The 16,270-nt window shown below is 40.4% G+C and overlaps 1 protein-coding gene across 5 annotated transcripts in view; it reads left to right on the top strand.

Moving 5' to 3' along the window:
- The window catches only part of SLC26A5 (solute carrier family 26 member 5), a 110,180-nt gene that overhangs the window by 13,310 nt on the left and 80,600 nt on the right, over nucleotides 1–16,270 (top strand). For 3 of the 5 annotated variants that reach the window (XM_056573510.1, XM_056573513.1, XM_056573514.1), the window contains exons 2-3: nucleotides 10,625–10,815; nucleotides 14,478–14,617. In XM_056573510.1, coding sequence (XP_056429485.1) covers nucleotides 10,661–10,815; nucleotides 14,478–14,617 — 295 coding nt within the window. In that variant the 5' untranslated portion in view covers nucleotides 10,625–10,660. Of the gene's footprint in view, nucleotides 1–4,486; nucleotides 4,728–10,624; nucleotides 10,816–14,477; nucleotides 14,618–16,270 lie in introns of those variants that run through there. The other 2 variants (XM_056573511.1, XM_056573512.1) reach the window with 2 other exon arrangements.

Genomic DNA, 16,270 nt, shown 5'->3' with positions numbered 1-16,270 from the left:
CCGGCAGCGACGGCGGGTCTCTGCACCTGCAAAAGCCACTGCAGTTCATTGATTTACAGCGCCCGCTTTAAATCATTGAACTGCAGCGGCTTATCGGCGTATAACACGCAGATAGACTTTAGGCTAAAAATTTTTGCCTAAAAAAACACTTATTCATATTTCCCGCACAGAGCTGTGATTGGCCAGATGGTTCCAGCCAATCACAGCTCTCTGTGGGAAATATGAATATGTGTATATATGTCGGTGCAGGGGACCATAGAAGAGCGGCCGGCCGCATCTATACATTATACAGGAGGATCACAGCGGGTGTCAGTAGTGATACCCTCTGTGATCTGTTCTTAACTACAAGTACTACTACTCCCAACATGGCGCACACTCTGCTCCATGCTGGGAGCTGTAGTACCTGCATTAATAGACAGATCGCTTCAGGTGTCAGAAATTACACTCGCTGTGATCTGTCTATTAATGCTGGTACTACAGCTCCCAGCATGGAGCAGAGTGTGCTCCATGTTGGGAGTAGTAGTACCTGCAGGTAAGAACAGATCACAGTGGGTATCACTACTGACACCCGCTGCGCTCATCCTGTCTGTTGCAGAGATGGAGCAGCTCTATACAGCGCTCGCATCTCTGCACTATACTCCGGCCACTCACTCATTCATATTTCCCTCAGAGCTGTGATTGGCTGCAACCATCCGGCCAATCACCACTTTGGGCGGAAAATATGAATTCACATCACTGGCCGGAGTACAGAGCAGAGATGCGAGCGCTGTATAGAGCCGCTCCACATCTGTGCTATATTATGGAGGATCGCATCGGATGTAGGACTGACACCACAGGTGATATGTCTATTAGTACAGGTACTACTATTCCCATCATGGAACAGTGGGTTCCATGCTGGGAGTAGTAGTACTACATAATAAATGTAAAAAAAATAAAAAGAAAAAAAAAGAGAAAAAAAAGTCAAACACACACACACTTTACAAAAAAAAAGTCTTAAAATGTTGTTGTCAAAAAAAAAAAAACATTTAGTTAAAAATAAAAAAAAATTTACATCCCTACTGCATTTTTTTTTTCCTTTTGGTACCCAACTAATTTTGTACAAAAAGCGCCAAAGGGGCCAAAAAAAAAGGCAAATTCCACACAAAGTAAAAAACGTCAAAACACAGGAAAAAACTGTGGCAGTTTTTCTGGCGTTTTTAAGCCAAAAAAAAAAAAACGCTGGGCAAAAACCTCAGTGGAATTACTAGCCAGTGGAACTAGCCTTAGAGGTCATAACTCTTTTTTTTATTTTTATTTTTCCATCCACAGAGCCAGAGCTTGTTTTTTCGCACGACTAATTGTATCTTGTAACAACACCTTTTCATTTTACCAAAAAATTTATGGCTCAACCAAAAAAATATTATTTGAGGTGGGTAATTTAAAAAGGAAACTGCAATTTTGCCACTTTTGTGTGTGTGTGTGTGTCCTTTTTTTCTTTATGATAAAAATTTTATGTTCTCTTCTGTGGGTCAACATGCTTTTCTATTATGGTTGTTTTACAATAAGTCAAACTTTTTTTTTTTTTTTTCTTTACAAAATAAGTATGTTTAAAATTGCCATAGTCCGACTCCCTATAACTTTAGTTTTTCCTTATACAGTGCTGTATGAGGGCTCATATTTTGTGCTGTGATCTTTAGTTTTTATCGGTACCATTCTAGCATAAATGTGACTTTTTGATCACTTTTTTCTGGGATGTGATGTGACCAAAAATCAGGAATTTTAGACTATATTATTATGATTATTATATATTTTTTCAAACGGTTACGCCATTCACCGTTTGGGGATCATCAACATTATTTTTTAATAGTTTAGACGTTTCCACATGCGGTAAAACCAAATACAGGGTGGGCCATTTATATGGATACACCTTAATAAAATGGGAATGGTTGGTGATATTAACTTCCTGTTTGTGGCAAATTAGTATATGTGAGGGGGGGGGGAAACGTACCAGCTTCAGTGCATAAAGAGGGAAACACATCATCATGTAGCAATTCCGCATATCCAGTGGCCTAAAGATTATGTGTTTCCCTCTTTATGCACCGAAGCTGGCACGTTCCCTGAGTTTTTCCAGCAAGATGGTGCACCACCACATTATGGGTGTCAGGTCCGAGCATTCCTAGATGAACAGTTTCCTGGAAAGTGGATTGGTCGTCGTGGGCCAGTTGAATGGCCCCCAATGTCTCCCGATCTGACCCCTTAGACCTTTATCTTTGGGGTCATCTGAAGGCAATTGTCTATGCTATGAAGATACGAGATGTGCAGCACCTGAAACTACGAATACTGGAAGCCTGTGCTAGCATTTCTCCTGCGGTGTTGCTATCAGTATGTGAAGAGTGGGAGAAGAGGGTTGCATTGACAATCCAACACAATGGGTAGCACATTGAACACATTTTATAAGTGGTCAGAAACTTGTAAATAACTCCATGAAAGAATAAAGTTACGTTAAAACCAAGCACATCATTGTTTTTCTTGTGAAATTTCCAGTAAGTTTGATGTGTCACATGACCCTCTTCCCATTGAAAAAACAAAAGTTTGATTCAAAATGGCCGACTTCAAAATGGCCGCCATGGTTACCACCCATCTTGAAAAGTTTCCCCATCACATATACTAATGTGCCACAAACAGGATTAATATCACCAACCATTCCCATTTTATTAAGGTGTATCCATATAAATGGCCCACCCTGTATATTTATTTATTTTTATAAAATGGGAAAAGGTGAGAGAATTTTTATTGGTGGAGGGGCTTATTTCCATTTATGAACTTTTTTTTCATTAAAAAAAAAAATAAAATTATTCCCCTTAGGGGACCATTCATAGCAATCTTTTGATTTATAATCCTGTTCACTGCCAAGTATTGTCTGCGATCTACTTTGCTGAGGCAGACCAGAGGTCCCCAGGTTTCCTGCGCTTGCTTCATAGTCCGGACAGGATGCAGTCAGGACTTGCATGTATATCCTGGTGCGCCAAGGTTAAAGTTAGAGCTCCAGAGATACATCTGTATAATAAAAAATGTTCCCAGATTACCTTGTTGGTGCTTATCCCAGAGTGTATTGCATTCCTAGCTACACTCAGTACCACACCTGTGCTCAGATTGGGGGACACTTATCAATGGATGTAAACAGTTTTTCTGATATTTATTCGGAACAAAGTTTTGCATAGTTGCGCCTTTTTTGTGTGTGTTTTTTTTTTTGTTTTTTTTGTTTATAGAGCATTTTACAAAGAAGTGTATTGTTTGAGGCATGGTGGAGCACTTGTCATGTATTAAGTTATGTGCGGTACATTGTTTTTTGTGCACAACTTTTGTGCAAACCTGCTTTTTTATGCAAATGTACACCACTAAATAGGACATGTACAAATGTGGCAGAGCACAAAGCTTAAATCTAGCACTATTATTTTACGATGCGGAAAATCCGCTACAGATTATCCTACCAGCAAATATACATGGCTACTTGGCCGCAGCCCTGTGTGTGCCGTAAGGTTTGTAGGCTGGTGCCGTAAGGTTTGTAGGCTGGTCCCAGTGCACCAATGTCGGTCACTAGAGTGAGCTCTCTGCTTCCAGTGTCGCGTGGACCAGTCTTTAAACCTTACGGCACACACAGGGCTTTGGCTAAAAGCAGAATCCGCAGTGGATTCCCAGCAGTGTGAAATACAAAGGGTGAAACCTTTCAGGTTTGTTGCTTTGTAGTTAGCCACATGCAGTAACTGCTTCTGAAATTCTGCTGTATGTTCTTATACTTGCCAGTTGTTGCTGTGAATTCACGCTATAGAATTTCTGAGTGGCGAAAGCTCCACGAACAGCTCCATGTATATAGTTGCAGTATCCCTGTATATAGTTGCAGCATTCTTTTGAGGTAGTAATAGCCCCCTTTTAGGTTTTGATAGCCTTCTTTTAGGTAGTAGCAGCCCCATGTAGGTAATAGAAGCCCCCTTATAGATAGTACTATCCCACTTCTTTAGGTAGTAGCAGCTTCCCTTCAGGTAGTGGCATCCCCACTCTTTTTCTATTTCTCCTCCAGTTTGTGCTCCAGCCCATGATGAAGTCACACGTGCCAGAGCACAGAGGAAGGGATGTTTGGCCTCCTGTGGCTGCCTGCACATGGTGGTGGCCACAAGAGTGATTGACCGCGAGGAGCCAATAGCTCTTCACTCTGTCAAACAGTCGAGCACTGCATTTAACTATAAGGTTACTTTCACACTATAAAGTGTCTCTGTTACAAATGGTCGTTAAGGGCTCTTTTTTTTTCTTTCTCACTTTGACTGCCCTTAATGTCCATTATTGTAACGGAGCCTAACAGGAGTCATAACGGGCAAAGAGGATCCCATTCACTTGAATAGGATTCCTCTAACGTCCGTTATAACTCCCGTTATTGTGGCCGAAGATAGTGGGATAAAAAAGACGGCGCATGCACACATTTTTCTCCCACTATCTTCCTAACTGACATCACCTACCGGGCACAAACTGTAGTGTGAAAGTAGCCTAAACATGTCATTAAGATACCCCTATAGTAAAATGTCCTGGCCCGGATCGGACGGCCCGGCCCAACAAGCAAATGCCTGGTAGTCTGGGTCTGAGTGTAGATGAGAACAGCAAGATATCATAAGGAGCACTGTATATAAGAGCAGCAAGATATCATAAATTATATGGAATGGGCATTGTGACTCTATTATGGGGGATCTGTAAAGGAGGTAATTGAAACTTTTCCTGCAGTGTGCTTCATATAGCCTGGCCCCGTTTCCTATTTGTCTCATTCAGGAAGAACACTTCATAATGAAGGTCCTGGGGAGAATTGAAGGAATATGTGTTTATACAATAGCTAGCAATAACTCTTTTATGACAGGAAACAAGTCACCCTGAACACCAGTGTAGCGTGTGACTAAACTTCCTTTTATTGATGTTTATGAAAGTAATTCTAACAAAATATGTGCGAACATAATTTCTTCAACCCTCCTGCTAGTACCCCCTTACAATTTTTTTCCAAATTAGCTGGTGGCAGAAAGTTAAACAGATTTGTGAATTACTTCTGTTTACTTCCAGTACTTATGAGCTGCTGTATACTACAGAGAAAGTTGAGTTTTTCTTTTCTGTCTGACTACAGAGCTCTCTGCTGCACCTCTGTTCGTGTCAAGAAGACAGTTCCTGACACAGACATAGATGTCAGTAGAGAGCTCTGTAGTCAGACAGAAAATAGCAACCCAACTTCCTTTGGAGCATACAGCAGCTGATAAGTACTGGAAGGATTAAGATTATTTTTGTATAAAAGTAATTTACAAATCTGTCTAACTTTCTGGAGCCAGTTGATATGAAAAAAATTGCTTTGCACCAGAGTACCCCTATAATGTCTAGGCAGTGCACGATTAGTTGAAGTATTTTTGCACCACTCAGGCATAAATTTAAAACCAGCCCTTAACCCCTTTTTACGTTTTCATTTTTTCCTCCTCGCCTTCTAAAAATCATAACTCTTTTATATTTTCATCCACAGACTAGTATGAGGGCTTGTTTTTTGCGCGACCAGTTGTCCTTTGTAATGACATCCCGCATTATATCATAAAATGTATGGCGCAACCAAAAAACACTATTTTTGTGGGGAAATTAAAACGAAAAACACAATTTTGCTAATTTTGGAAGGTTTCGTTTTCACGCCGTACAATTTATGGTAAAAATGACGTGTGTTCTTTATTCTGAGGGTCAATACGATTAAAATGATACCCATTATTACGTACTTTTATATTATTGTTGCGCTTAAAAAAAATCACAAACTTTTTAACCAAATTAGTACGTTTATAATCCCTTTATTTTTTTTCGTTCACGCCGTTAACCGTACGGGATCATTAACATTTTTATTTTAATAGTTCGGACATTTACGCACGCGGCGATACCAAATATGTCTATAAAAAAAAATTTCACGCTTTTTGGGGGTAAAATAGGAAAATACGGACGTTTTACTTTTTTATTGGGGGAGGGGATTTTTCACTTTTTTTTACTTTTACTTTTACATTTTTTTACATTTTTTTTTTTACACTTGAATAGTCCCCATCATGATCAACCACCCCCTGCCTTTATTTTTATTATTTGTTAGTTTTCTACCTTGATATTGCTCTGTATTTTCTGCTCAGTCTGTCAGATTCACAGACTGGGAAGGGGCGTTACCCAGCAGGCTGTGACATCATCTGAAGCCATACAGGGGATAACTCCCTCCTTCACTGCTTCACACAGCCCTGAGCAGTTCAGTGTGGGAGATGAACTCTGATTGGATAAGGCTGCACACACACCCCCTAAGCATTTCCTGATTTTGGACTACTGCTAGGATAGAAGGAGTCCAAAGTGTATTTTTTTTTATTTATTTTTTTTTATAACTGACAGAATTTGTTTCTGGCATATTGGAACATTAAGGGAACTGCAGGAATTTTTAGCAACTGCTGCTGACATCACACATCACCTCACCTGCGCAGCATCCTCACCTTTGTAAGCCATGCCTCTTTCTGACATCATACTGACAAGCCACGCAACCTTTCTAGCATCAACCAACTAAGTCACCCTCTCTCTATCATAGCTAATCAAGCCACACCCCCTTCTGACATACCTACAAGCGATGCCCCTTTTCTAACTGTCTTGGCAGGGAGGACTGCTGAGAAATATAGCTTTAGGGCAGGGTCCCACAGGGCACATCCCCAGCATATTTCACGTTGCAGATGCGCCATTGGCAGTCACAGAGGGACTGCAGAGCGAGCTCCCAGCTGCGACGGGGTAGCAAGCTCGCTCTGCAGTCCCTCGATGACTGCTGTCAGCATATTCTCAGCGTGAAATACCATGTGGATGCGCCCCATGTGACCCTGCTCTTAAAGGGGTACTCCGCCCCTTGACATCTTATCCCCTATCCAAAGGATAGGGGATAAGATGTCAGTTCGCCGGGATCCCGCTACTGGGGACCCCCGGGGATCGCTGCTGCAGCACCCCGCTATCATTACTGCGCAGAGCGAGATCGCTCTGCACGTAATGACGGGCAATACAGGGGCCGGAGCATCGTTACGTCACGGCTCCGCCCCTCCTGATGTCACGGCCCGCCCCCGTCAATACAAGTCTTTGGGAAGTGGGCGTGGCGGTCATCACGCCCCCTGCCATAGACTTGCATTAAGGGGACGGGCCGTGATGTCATGAGGGGCGGAGCCATGACGTCATGCTGCACCTGCCCCTGTATCGCCCGTCATTACGCACAGAGCGAACTCGCTCTGTGCAGTAATGATGGCGGGGTGCCGCAGCGGCGATCCCCGGGGTCCCCAGCAGCGGGACTGAGGCGATCAAACATCTTATCCCCTATCCTTTGGATAGGGGATAAGATGCCAGGGGCGGAGTACCCCTTTAATAGGGTGTGCAGTAGAAAGGAGAAGAGAAAATGAAGCAATAGGCAGAGAAGGCAGTGCATCGGAGAGCAGTAAATGGTGGCCAAAACAAGCCAGGGGAACTATGTAATGACATTCCATGCCATGCAACCAGGTTATATTGTGCTTTTTTTTTAAATCTTTCCCCTAAAAGATTTCAGTTTGTTCTGCAATTTAATTGTTCAAATTATAGGTCACATTAATGTTGAAAAAGTTCTGCCATGTTTAATATTTTCTCATTCTTTAACCCCTTAACGACCACATACGTAAATGTACGTCCTGGTGCTGAGGTACTTCGCGCACCAGGACGTACATTTACGTCCTGTACATGACCACGAGCATCAGAGCGGTGCTCGCGTCATGCACTGCAGGTCCCGGCTGCTATCAGCAGCCAGGGTCCCGCCGGTAATGGCAGACAACAGCGATCATGCTGATGTCTGCCATTAACTCCTCAGATGCCATGATCAATGCAGATCACGGCATCTGCAGCAATATGCATGTTTAAATGGATGATCGGATCGCCCGCGGCACTGCCGTTGGGATCAGATTATCTAAAATGGCGGATGGAGGTCCCCTCACCTGCCTCTGGCCATCTCCAGTGGTCTACTGCTCTGGTCTGAGATTGAGCAGAGCAGAAGATCGCCATTAACACTGATCAGTGCTATGCCCTATGCATACGTAAATGTACGAACTATCAAAATATAGTGTTAATGATCCCGCACAGTGAACGGCGTAAACGTAAAAAATAAGTCCAAAATTGCTGCTTTTTTGTCACATTTTATAAAAAAAATATAAATAAAAAAATTATAAAAAGCAAATTAAAAGTTTCATATATGCAAATGTTTATCAATAAAAAGTAAAGATCAAAAAATGAACCCTCATACCGCCCTGTATAGGGAAAAATGAAAAAGTTATAGGTGGTCAAAATAGGGCGATTTTAAACATACTGATTTTGTACGAAAAGTTTATTATTTTTTAAAAGCAGTACAATAATAGAAAAGTATATAAAGATGGGTATCATTTTAATCATATTCACCCACATATAAAAGAAAACGTGTCATTTTTACCGTAATGTGTGCAGTGTGAAAACGAAACCCTCCAAAATTAGCAAAATTGTGGTTTTCATAAAAATTTCCGCACTAAAAAAATATTTTTTGGGGTTCACCGTACATCTTATGGTAAAAAGAGAGGTTTCATTACAAAGTGCAATTTGACCTGCAAAAAATCAAGCCCTCATATGGGTCTGGGGATGGAAATATAAAAGAGTTATGGATTTTAGAAGACGAGGAGGAAAAAATTTAAATCCAAAAATAAAATCGTCCTGGTCCTTAAGGTCAAAATGGGCTGGGTCCTTAAGGGGTTAATATCACAAGAACTTGGTATTTTAAAGGGGTGTGTAGACTTTTAGGAGGAGATTTATCAAAAACTTGTGGAGCAGTTGCCCATATAAACCAATTAGATTAATTCTTTAAAAAAAATAAAAAATTGTCTGAAAATTAAAGGCTGGAATCTGACTAGTTGCTATGAGCAACTTCTCATGGTTTTCCTGCACAAGTTTTGATAAATCTCCCCCTTAATAACCACTGTACATTCCGACGGAAAAACTGTGTTCAGGGCTCCCTGTGTCTTGGTGATACCATACCAAGTAGGACTATATAAGAAAATCGAAATTACCATTATTCATACTCTGGGTACTCTGCTGTAGAACATTTTTTTTCCCCCCCACTTTATCCCTAGGTTGCCGGCACATAAAACAAGCACTTATTCTTGCCTGCCACTGCTTTCTCTGTGCCCTGGTATTGTTGCTCTGGTCATCAGTGTGGTTTTCTTCCTGGTTACCAGTGGTCAAAGTGTCACAATGCAGCTCAGCTAATCGCCGGCCTCAGCGATGTCCCACCTCGGACGGCAAAGCTGCAGTGCGACGTATTGTGCAGCGGCACCTGGAAGAAATCTGCATCAGGATGGGAGCAGTGATACTTGGGTACCGAGGGAGTGGTAGCCTGAGGATATTGTTAAAAATGTTCTACAGTAAAGCATCCTTTTAACATGCAAAAATTAAAACTTGTAAACAATGTAATGTGGTTGTATAAGCTGTTGGAAACCACATTAGGTAACACATCCTCATGTTGCGCATGGTGTATACACTGGTCTCAGCAGCTGAGCTCTGTTATACATCTGAGACTTGCCTGCATAGACTGGGAGCAGAGGGATTTTTTATTCCGGCTGCTCAACCTCCTAGATGCTTTCATTTATTTTTATTTTCAATAGCAACTGTGGCATATGTGTTGTTTTTTTTTTTTTTTTTCTAGCAGGTTGGTGAGAGTTGGAGGGGCCTTTGTAACCTGAAGCCATCTTTCCACTGGTAGTGCAGCCTGAGGCAGAATGGAACAGCACAATACACGGCAATACATTATTATCATTGAAGTGTTTTGTTCAAGCAAACAGAATATTGCATATTTAAGACCCATAGGGTTAAATAAAATTATTAAAAGTATAAAAATGTTATAAACACAATTTACATTGGTTTTGTCTGTAACTGTCTTATTTATGAAAGTAGATTTAGCGACTGTGCATATGCACAACCTGCTACTCCATTCTGTCTGGAGACTGAGATCCCCATTCTTGAGATTGCAGGGGATCTCAGTGATCTGACCCCCTGTGATCATGCTCATCCCCTATTCTATGGATTAAGCATCATGGTGACATGTTGCTTGGACAAGTTTTGAACACACTAGGTCTTAATCCTGAGACCCACTCTGATCACAAGTTACAGCTGGGTGGAGTGCACGTCAGTGTACACTTCCCTCCAAATGCAGCTCATTCCCTATAGACTTTGATTAAGTGAATTAGTTGGCTTTGGTGGCCAGCGAGACCTAGGTTTGCACTGCGATGCACTTTAGAGTTATAACTCATGATTGCAGTGGGTCTCAGCACTGAGATCTGGTGCAATCTAAACTTGTGACTTGTCTGAACAACATGTCAAAGATTGTTTCAATGACAGTGATGCATAAGAACTTTGGTGAAAAATTGTACTTCCTATTGTACAGTAAATTTGAGTCCATTACACAGTCTGTCTGCTTATTAAGATTGTTGTGTAGCAACAGGCCTGATCACCAGGGGTGATCATGATTTGTTATGGATATATTTCTATATGAGTTATGCTTTTACATACGTTACAAACTAAAGTTCATATGTTTTTTGTTCAGTGACCTTCAGATACTAACAAGGACTGGAAATGTGATATGGAATTGGCTTCAGGGGAAGATGAATGTCTCTGCCAGAGACAAAAATATTGTGTGGATCGCCCCATATACACCCAGGAATATTTGCAAGAACATTTACATTTGAAAAAGAAAGAGCCAACGTCCTTTCTCCATAAAGTAGCACAATCTTGCCGGTAAGAGTCGTGTACTTTTAGCTTTTCCTTTCTTTACGAACACTTAGTTCCTGCTTTAAGTCATTGGAAGAGGTTTTATTGATGCTGATTACTTGTATATTATGTGAATGAAAGTATTTGGACACCTACAGTAGATTTTGGAGCTTCCCATTTTAAATCTATAGGCAATAATATACAACTCGTCACTCTTATACAGACTACAAGATTTTGCTGTGTGTCTATGGATAATCTTTGTCTATTTATCCAGAAGAGAATTTGTATGATAAGTCACTGATGTTAATTGAGCAGGTCAGGTTTGCAATCACCATTCTAGCTTATCCCAAAAGGGTTTGACGGAGTTGAGGTTCTGTGTGAGCCAGTCAAGTTCTTCATTTATACTGCATGGTGAATGCTGGGGAAAGACCCCCCCCCAAATAAGTAAATACAGAATTGCACTTTTTTTTTTATATCCTAACTTTAGATTGATATATACTGTAGATAGGTAGATGCTTTTAAACCAAAGAAAAAAAGATTTTCATAAACAAGCCTTCAATTGCAATGACAAAATATAAAAAAAATTATTGCTTTTATGCATGTGGTGTTGAAAAAAAATATTTCAATAATGGGATAGATTTCTAGAGGTTAAAACAAATGTTTGGTTTCTTCAGTTAATCCCCTGTAGCTGAGGTGATTACCTTTACATACGTAAGTATACAACAATAATCTTCAGTAATTGTACATTATTTAATCAGCCACTCCTTAACCTCTTAACGACAATGGACATAAATGTACGTCATGGTGCCATGGTACTTAACGCTCCATGGAATGCATTTATGCTCCGTCATGACCGCGAGCACCGAACTGGCGTCATGCGCGGCAGGTCCCGGCTGCTATCAGCAGCCAGGGACCCGCCGGTAATGGCGGACATCCGCGATCGTGCAGATGTCCACCATTAACCCCTCAGATGCCGTGATCAATACAGATCACGGCATCTGCGGCAGTGCGGTACTTTAAATGGATGATTGGATCGCCCGCAGTGCTGCCGCGGGGGTTCCGATCATCCAGCATAGCGGCCTCACTTGGCTCCGGCCGTCTCCCGGGGTCTTCTGCTCTGGTCTGAGATCGAGCAGACGATCACCGATAACACTGATCAGTGCTATGCCCTATGCATAGCACTGAAAAGTATTAGCAATCAAAGGATTGCTATAGATAGTCCCCTATGGGAACTATTAAAAATTAAAGTAAAACAAGTTGTTTTTTTTTTTTAAATCCCCTCCCCCAATAAAAATGTAAAATGTCCTTTTCTCCTATTTTACCCCAATAGTGTAAATAAAAATAAAAAATGTATACACATATTTGGTATTTCCGCATGCGTAAATGTCCGAACTATTAAAATATAATGTTACTGATCGGGTACGGTGAACGGAGTGAACGTTAAAAAAAAAAAAAAAAAAACTAAATTGCTGCTTTTTTTTGTCACATTTTATTAAAAAAAAAATGTATAAAAGTTTTATATACACAAATGTGGTATCTATAAAAAGTACAGATCATGACGCAAAAAATTTGCCCTCATACCGCCGCTTATGTGGAAAAATGAAAAAGTTATAGATCATCAAAATAGAAGGATTTTAAACATACTAATTTGGTTAAAAAGTTTTACGATTTTTTTTAAGCGCAACAATAATAGACAAGTATATAATCATGGGTATCATTTTAATCGTATTGACCCACAGAATAAAGCCAAAATGTAATTTTTACCTTACATTGTACGGCATGAAAACAAAACCTTCCAGAATTTGCTAAATTGCGTTTTTCTTTTTAATTTCCCCACACAGATAGTATTTTTTTTTGGGTTGCGCCATACATTTTATGGTAAAATGAGTGATGTCATTACCCAGGACAACTGGTCACGCTAATAACAAGCCCTCATACTAGTCTGTGGATGAAAATATAAAACAGTTACGATTTTTAGAAGCCGAGGAGGAAAAAATGAAAATGCAAAAATAAAATTGGCCTGGTCCTTAAGGTCAAAATGGGCTTTGTCCTTAAGGGGTTAAAGGTACAAGAAGTAGCTCTGACAGTGCCCAGAAATGAAGTCATTATGTGTGAATTGGGGATTTAAAAAATATTTTTCATGGTAATTTATTGTGATGAGTTTACGCGTTCTATTAGATTATGTAAAGATATTAAATGTCTTGTGCACTTAGTCATAAGTGCGGTCCTTTAGCGTTTGGGCTAGGCCCCCTATTTCTAGTTATAGTAATGTGTATACATATGCAATGTATTTTACACAGTCGTAAACAACTATGTGATGACAGGTTGGAGAAGACCCCTTTTTTGTTTCAAAATTTTTTCATAATGACATGGTTGAATAAGGTTGGTTTGCAGGAACTCAAGTGGCGTTGCACTGAACTCTGATCTCCGCCCCATCAAGCTCCTTTGGGATGAATTGGAACACCATTTCTAAACCAACCACAAAAGGTGGCAGAACTCTGTATCAACGCCCACAGTTTTGAAATGGGATGTCCAACAAGTTCATAAAAGTGTGTGTCACTTATCATCATACGTTTAGACATTATAGTATATTTTTCCAAATGGGCTTGAATCCCAATATAAGAGATAAGGAAATCTATCTGTCTGTCTTTAAGGAGTAAGTATTCTCCTTAGGGAGGAGCACCGCTTCTGGTGTAGAATGGAGATTCAAGGCAATTAGCACTCCACCGGCTTTCTGGGTAAGGAATATGCAAAGCAGCTCATCACACCACCTTTTCAGGTAGCATGCCCTAAGATCTGCTCTGGCTCCAGTTACGAAGTCTCAGAAACTGATTGGAATTTATGCCAAGCCAGAATTCTCCTTCTGCGGAGAATTTTGGCTTGGCATAAATCCCAATCTGTTTCTGAGACTTTGTAACTGGAGCCAGAGCAGATCTTAGGGCATGCTACCTGAAAAGGTGGTGTGATGAGCTGCTTTGCATATGTCTATCTTGTATATAAAACTCACTGTGGGAGATTTATCAAAAACTGTGCAGAGGAAGAGTGGTGCAGTTGCCCATGGCAACCAATCAGATTGGTTGCCAAAGAAGCGATCTGATTGGTTGCCATGGGAAACTGGACCACTCTGTGCGTTCCAATTTTAAACGGTTGGAAAAACTTGATACACGTTACTTATATGTCAACTTAAAATTTAGGTTAGTTAAATTAACCCTAACTCAACCCCATTTGCAAGGGTTGAGTTTTTTTCTAAGGCCCCATGCAAGTCTTTGGCTTTACGGTACCTTACTCTACTTATTTTTTATTTATTTTTTGTTTCCTTGGAAGGCTGAAAACATCATCTTTGCCCCATACACCCACAACTCATCCCCACCTTAGGTCGGGATGTGAGGACAAGAGTATAATTGTTGTTTTTCCTCTCCCACAAGATTTAGGCAGGAAGAATTGGCATCGCCGGGTACTCTGCTAGTTATATAATAAGCTTTGCTAAGGAAAGACAGCATGTAATAGAGCCATGTAATAGATCCCCATACTATATCCTGGCCATGCCTAAAGGCAGAGCTAGCTGCTAACACACAGGTACATGACTGCTATAGTTACTTATTGGTCTTCTAAAAGATCACAAAAAGGTGCAGTTTTATCTAATAAAATAGTATGTTCTATTAAATCTACATGTATATCCTGTGTTTCAGATGTACTGCAAAAAAAGCTAAATCTCAATTATACAGCTTTCTGCCAATTTTGAAATGGCTACCACGTTATCCAGTAAAGGAGTTTCTTATAGGAGACCTAATATCAGGACTAAGTACAGGAGTCATGCAGTTACCACAAGGTAAGTATGTATACAGGGACAATATACCTAAAATTTTGCTCAATTTGTACTGAGGGTAGGGCTCTTCAATGGAATTTGTTATAGGAAGTTCAGAAAAATTTCTACCTCATGATCACTACATACTCTAATTTTCTGTACTTGTACATTTTCTGGTTTCAAATTAATAAAGCATTAATCTATTGCACAATGAAATTGTATAAAGCTTTGTAATACACTTTGGGAAAGAACGGCAACAACCCCTCAACCACAAAGAGCCTACCATACCCATAATGTCAAAAATGTGGTCACTTCTCTGTTATTGTCCAAAAAGAAGAAATAAGTCCCACGCCAGAATATGACACGTGATTTCCACTCATTTTCAGTGTCATGTTGCTTCTTGCCCTCCCCACCAAAGAGACAAGACACGTTAACATGTTATATCTGTACATATAAGATATCCCATCCAGCACTAGTAAAACATCATAATTTCACAGAGTTTAAATCTTGGCTGTTTCCATGATGCTTTCTCAGATTCATCACCTGCCCCCTATTTATACAATCCCTAAGTAGATGGAGTATGTAAATCCAACCAGTCTTCATGCTTTCATCTGTGAGCTTCACTAAGAAATAATCGAGACGCTGTACAAAAAATGTTCTAATCGACAATAGTCATCCCCCAGATACCAATAGCTCAGTTTGACAGGTACATCTCAATTGCAGGCATTTCAGCTTGGCTTATCTGAGAGTATGACTTAAAGGTATCATTGTCTAAGATGTGTGTCAGTCTTTTGATACTTTTCTGCTTTATTGCTGAAAACTTTCTGAATAAAACAAGTTTTCCTTATTGAAGGATCTTCTAAAGCCCCATTCATAACCTGTAATTTCTACAGGGTATGTTTTTTTCTGAATGTTCCCAATATATTGGCCTCATTGTAAGGACCTTACAGTTGGGACAATGCAGAGGTAGGGAATCGCCCACAACAATCATTACAATGTTTCCCTAGAATCAGATTCCACCATCACCCCCACCATCCAGCATAATACAGAAATAATACATAATTCCGTTACATACAGTGACTCAATTGTCGTCTTCTCTGAGTCAGTCACAGGGGACTTTTTTTCTTTGATTGGAGTAGTTTAGTTTTCCTGCTCTTCTTTATCGGACTGGGACATTCATAATGATTTCTCCTGGCTACAATTTGTCTCTGCAGAATCTGACAAACATGTATTTTAGGCTTCTTGCTTCAGGACCATCCCTGGTTCTATACAAACTCTGAATCAATATTTCCTTACACAGTAATAGTACCTACATTGTGCCCCCTTATAGCAGTAGAACTCCATATGGATGCAACCCACCTATAGCAGTTGTCCTCCAGAAAAATGCAGCCCCTTTACACACCTAATATAGCACTAGGCCCCCATACAGCCCCCTTGATATATCTCAGCAACAGACCCCCTTACAGATACAGCCCCTATATAGATGCAGCCCCTAAACCCCTATACTAGTATACACTATTTTGGATAGTAGTATGTAGAACCCATGTGAAAATGTTTGTCCCTTACCCTACACCTTCAAACAGAGATGGAAATGGTTAGGATATTGAAGAGGAAGGTGTAAACAGGAGAAATTTTAGTTTTAGGCTAGGTTCACACATACGTTTTAAGCAATATGGG

Source organism: Hyla sarda, chromosome 4, assembly GCF_029499605.1.
Source record: "Hyla sarda isolate aHylSar1 chromosome 4, aHylSar1.hap1, whole genome shotgun sequence".
NCBI classification, from domain to species: Eukaryota; Metazoa; Chordata; class Amphibia; order Anura; family Hylidae; genus Hyla; species Hyla sarda.
This window is presented reverse-complemented; position numbering and strand designations above follow the sequence as displayed.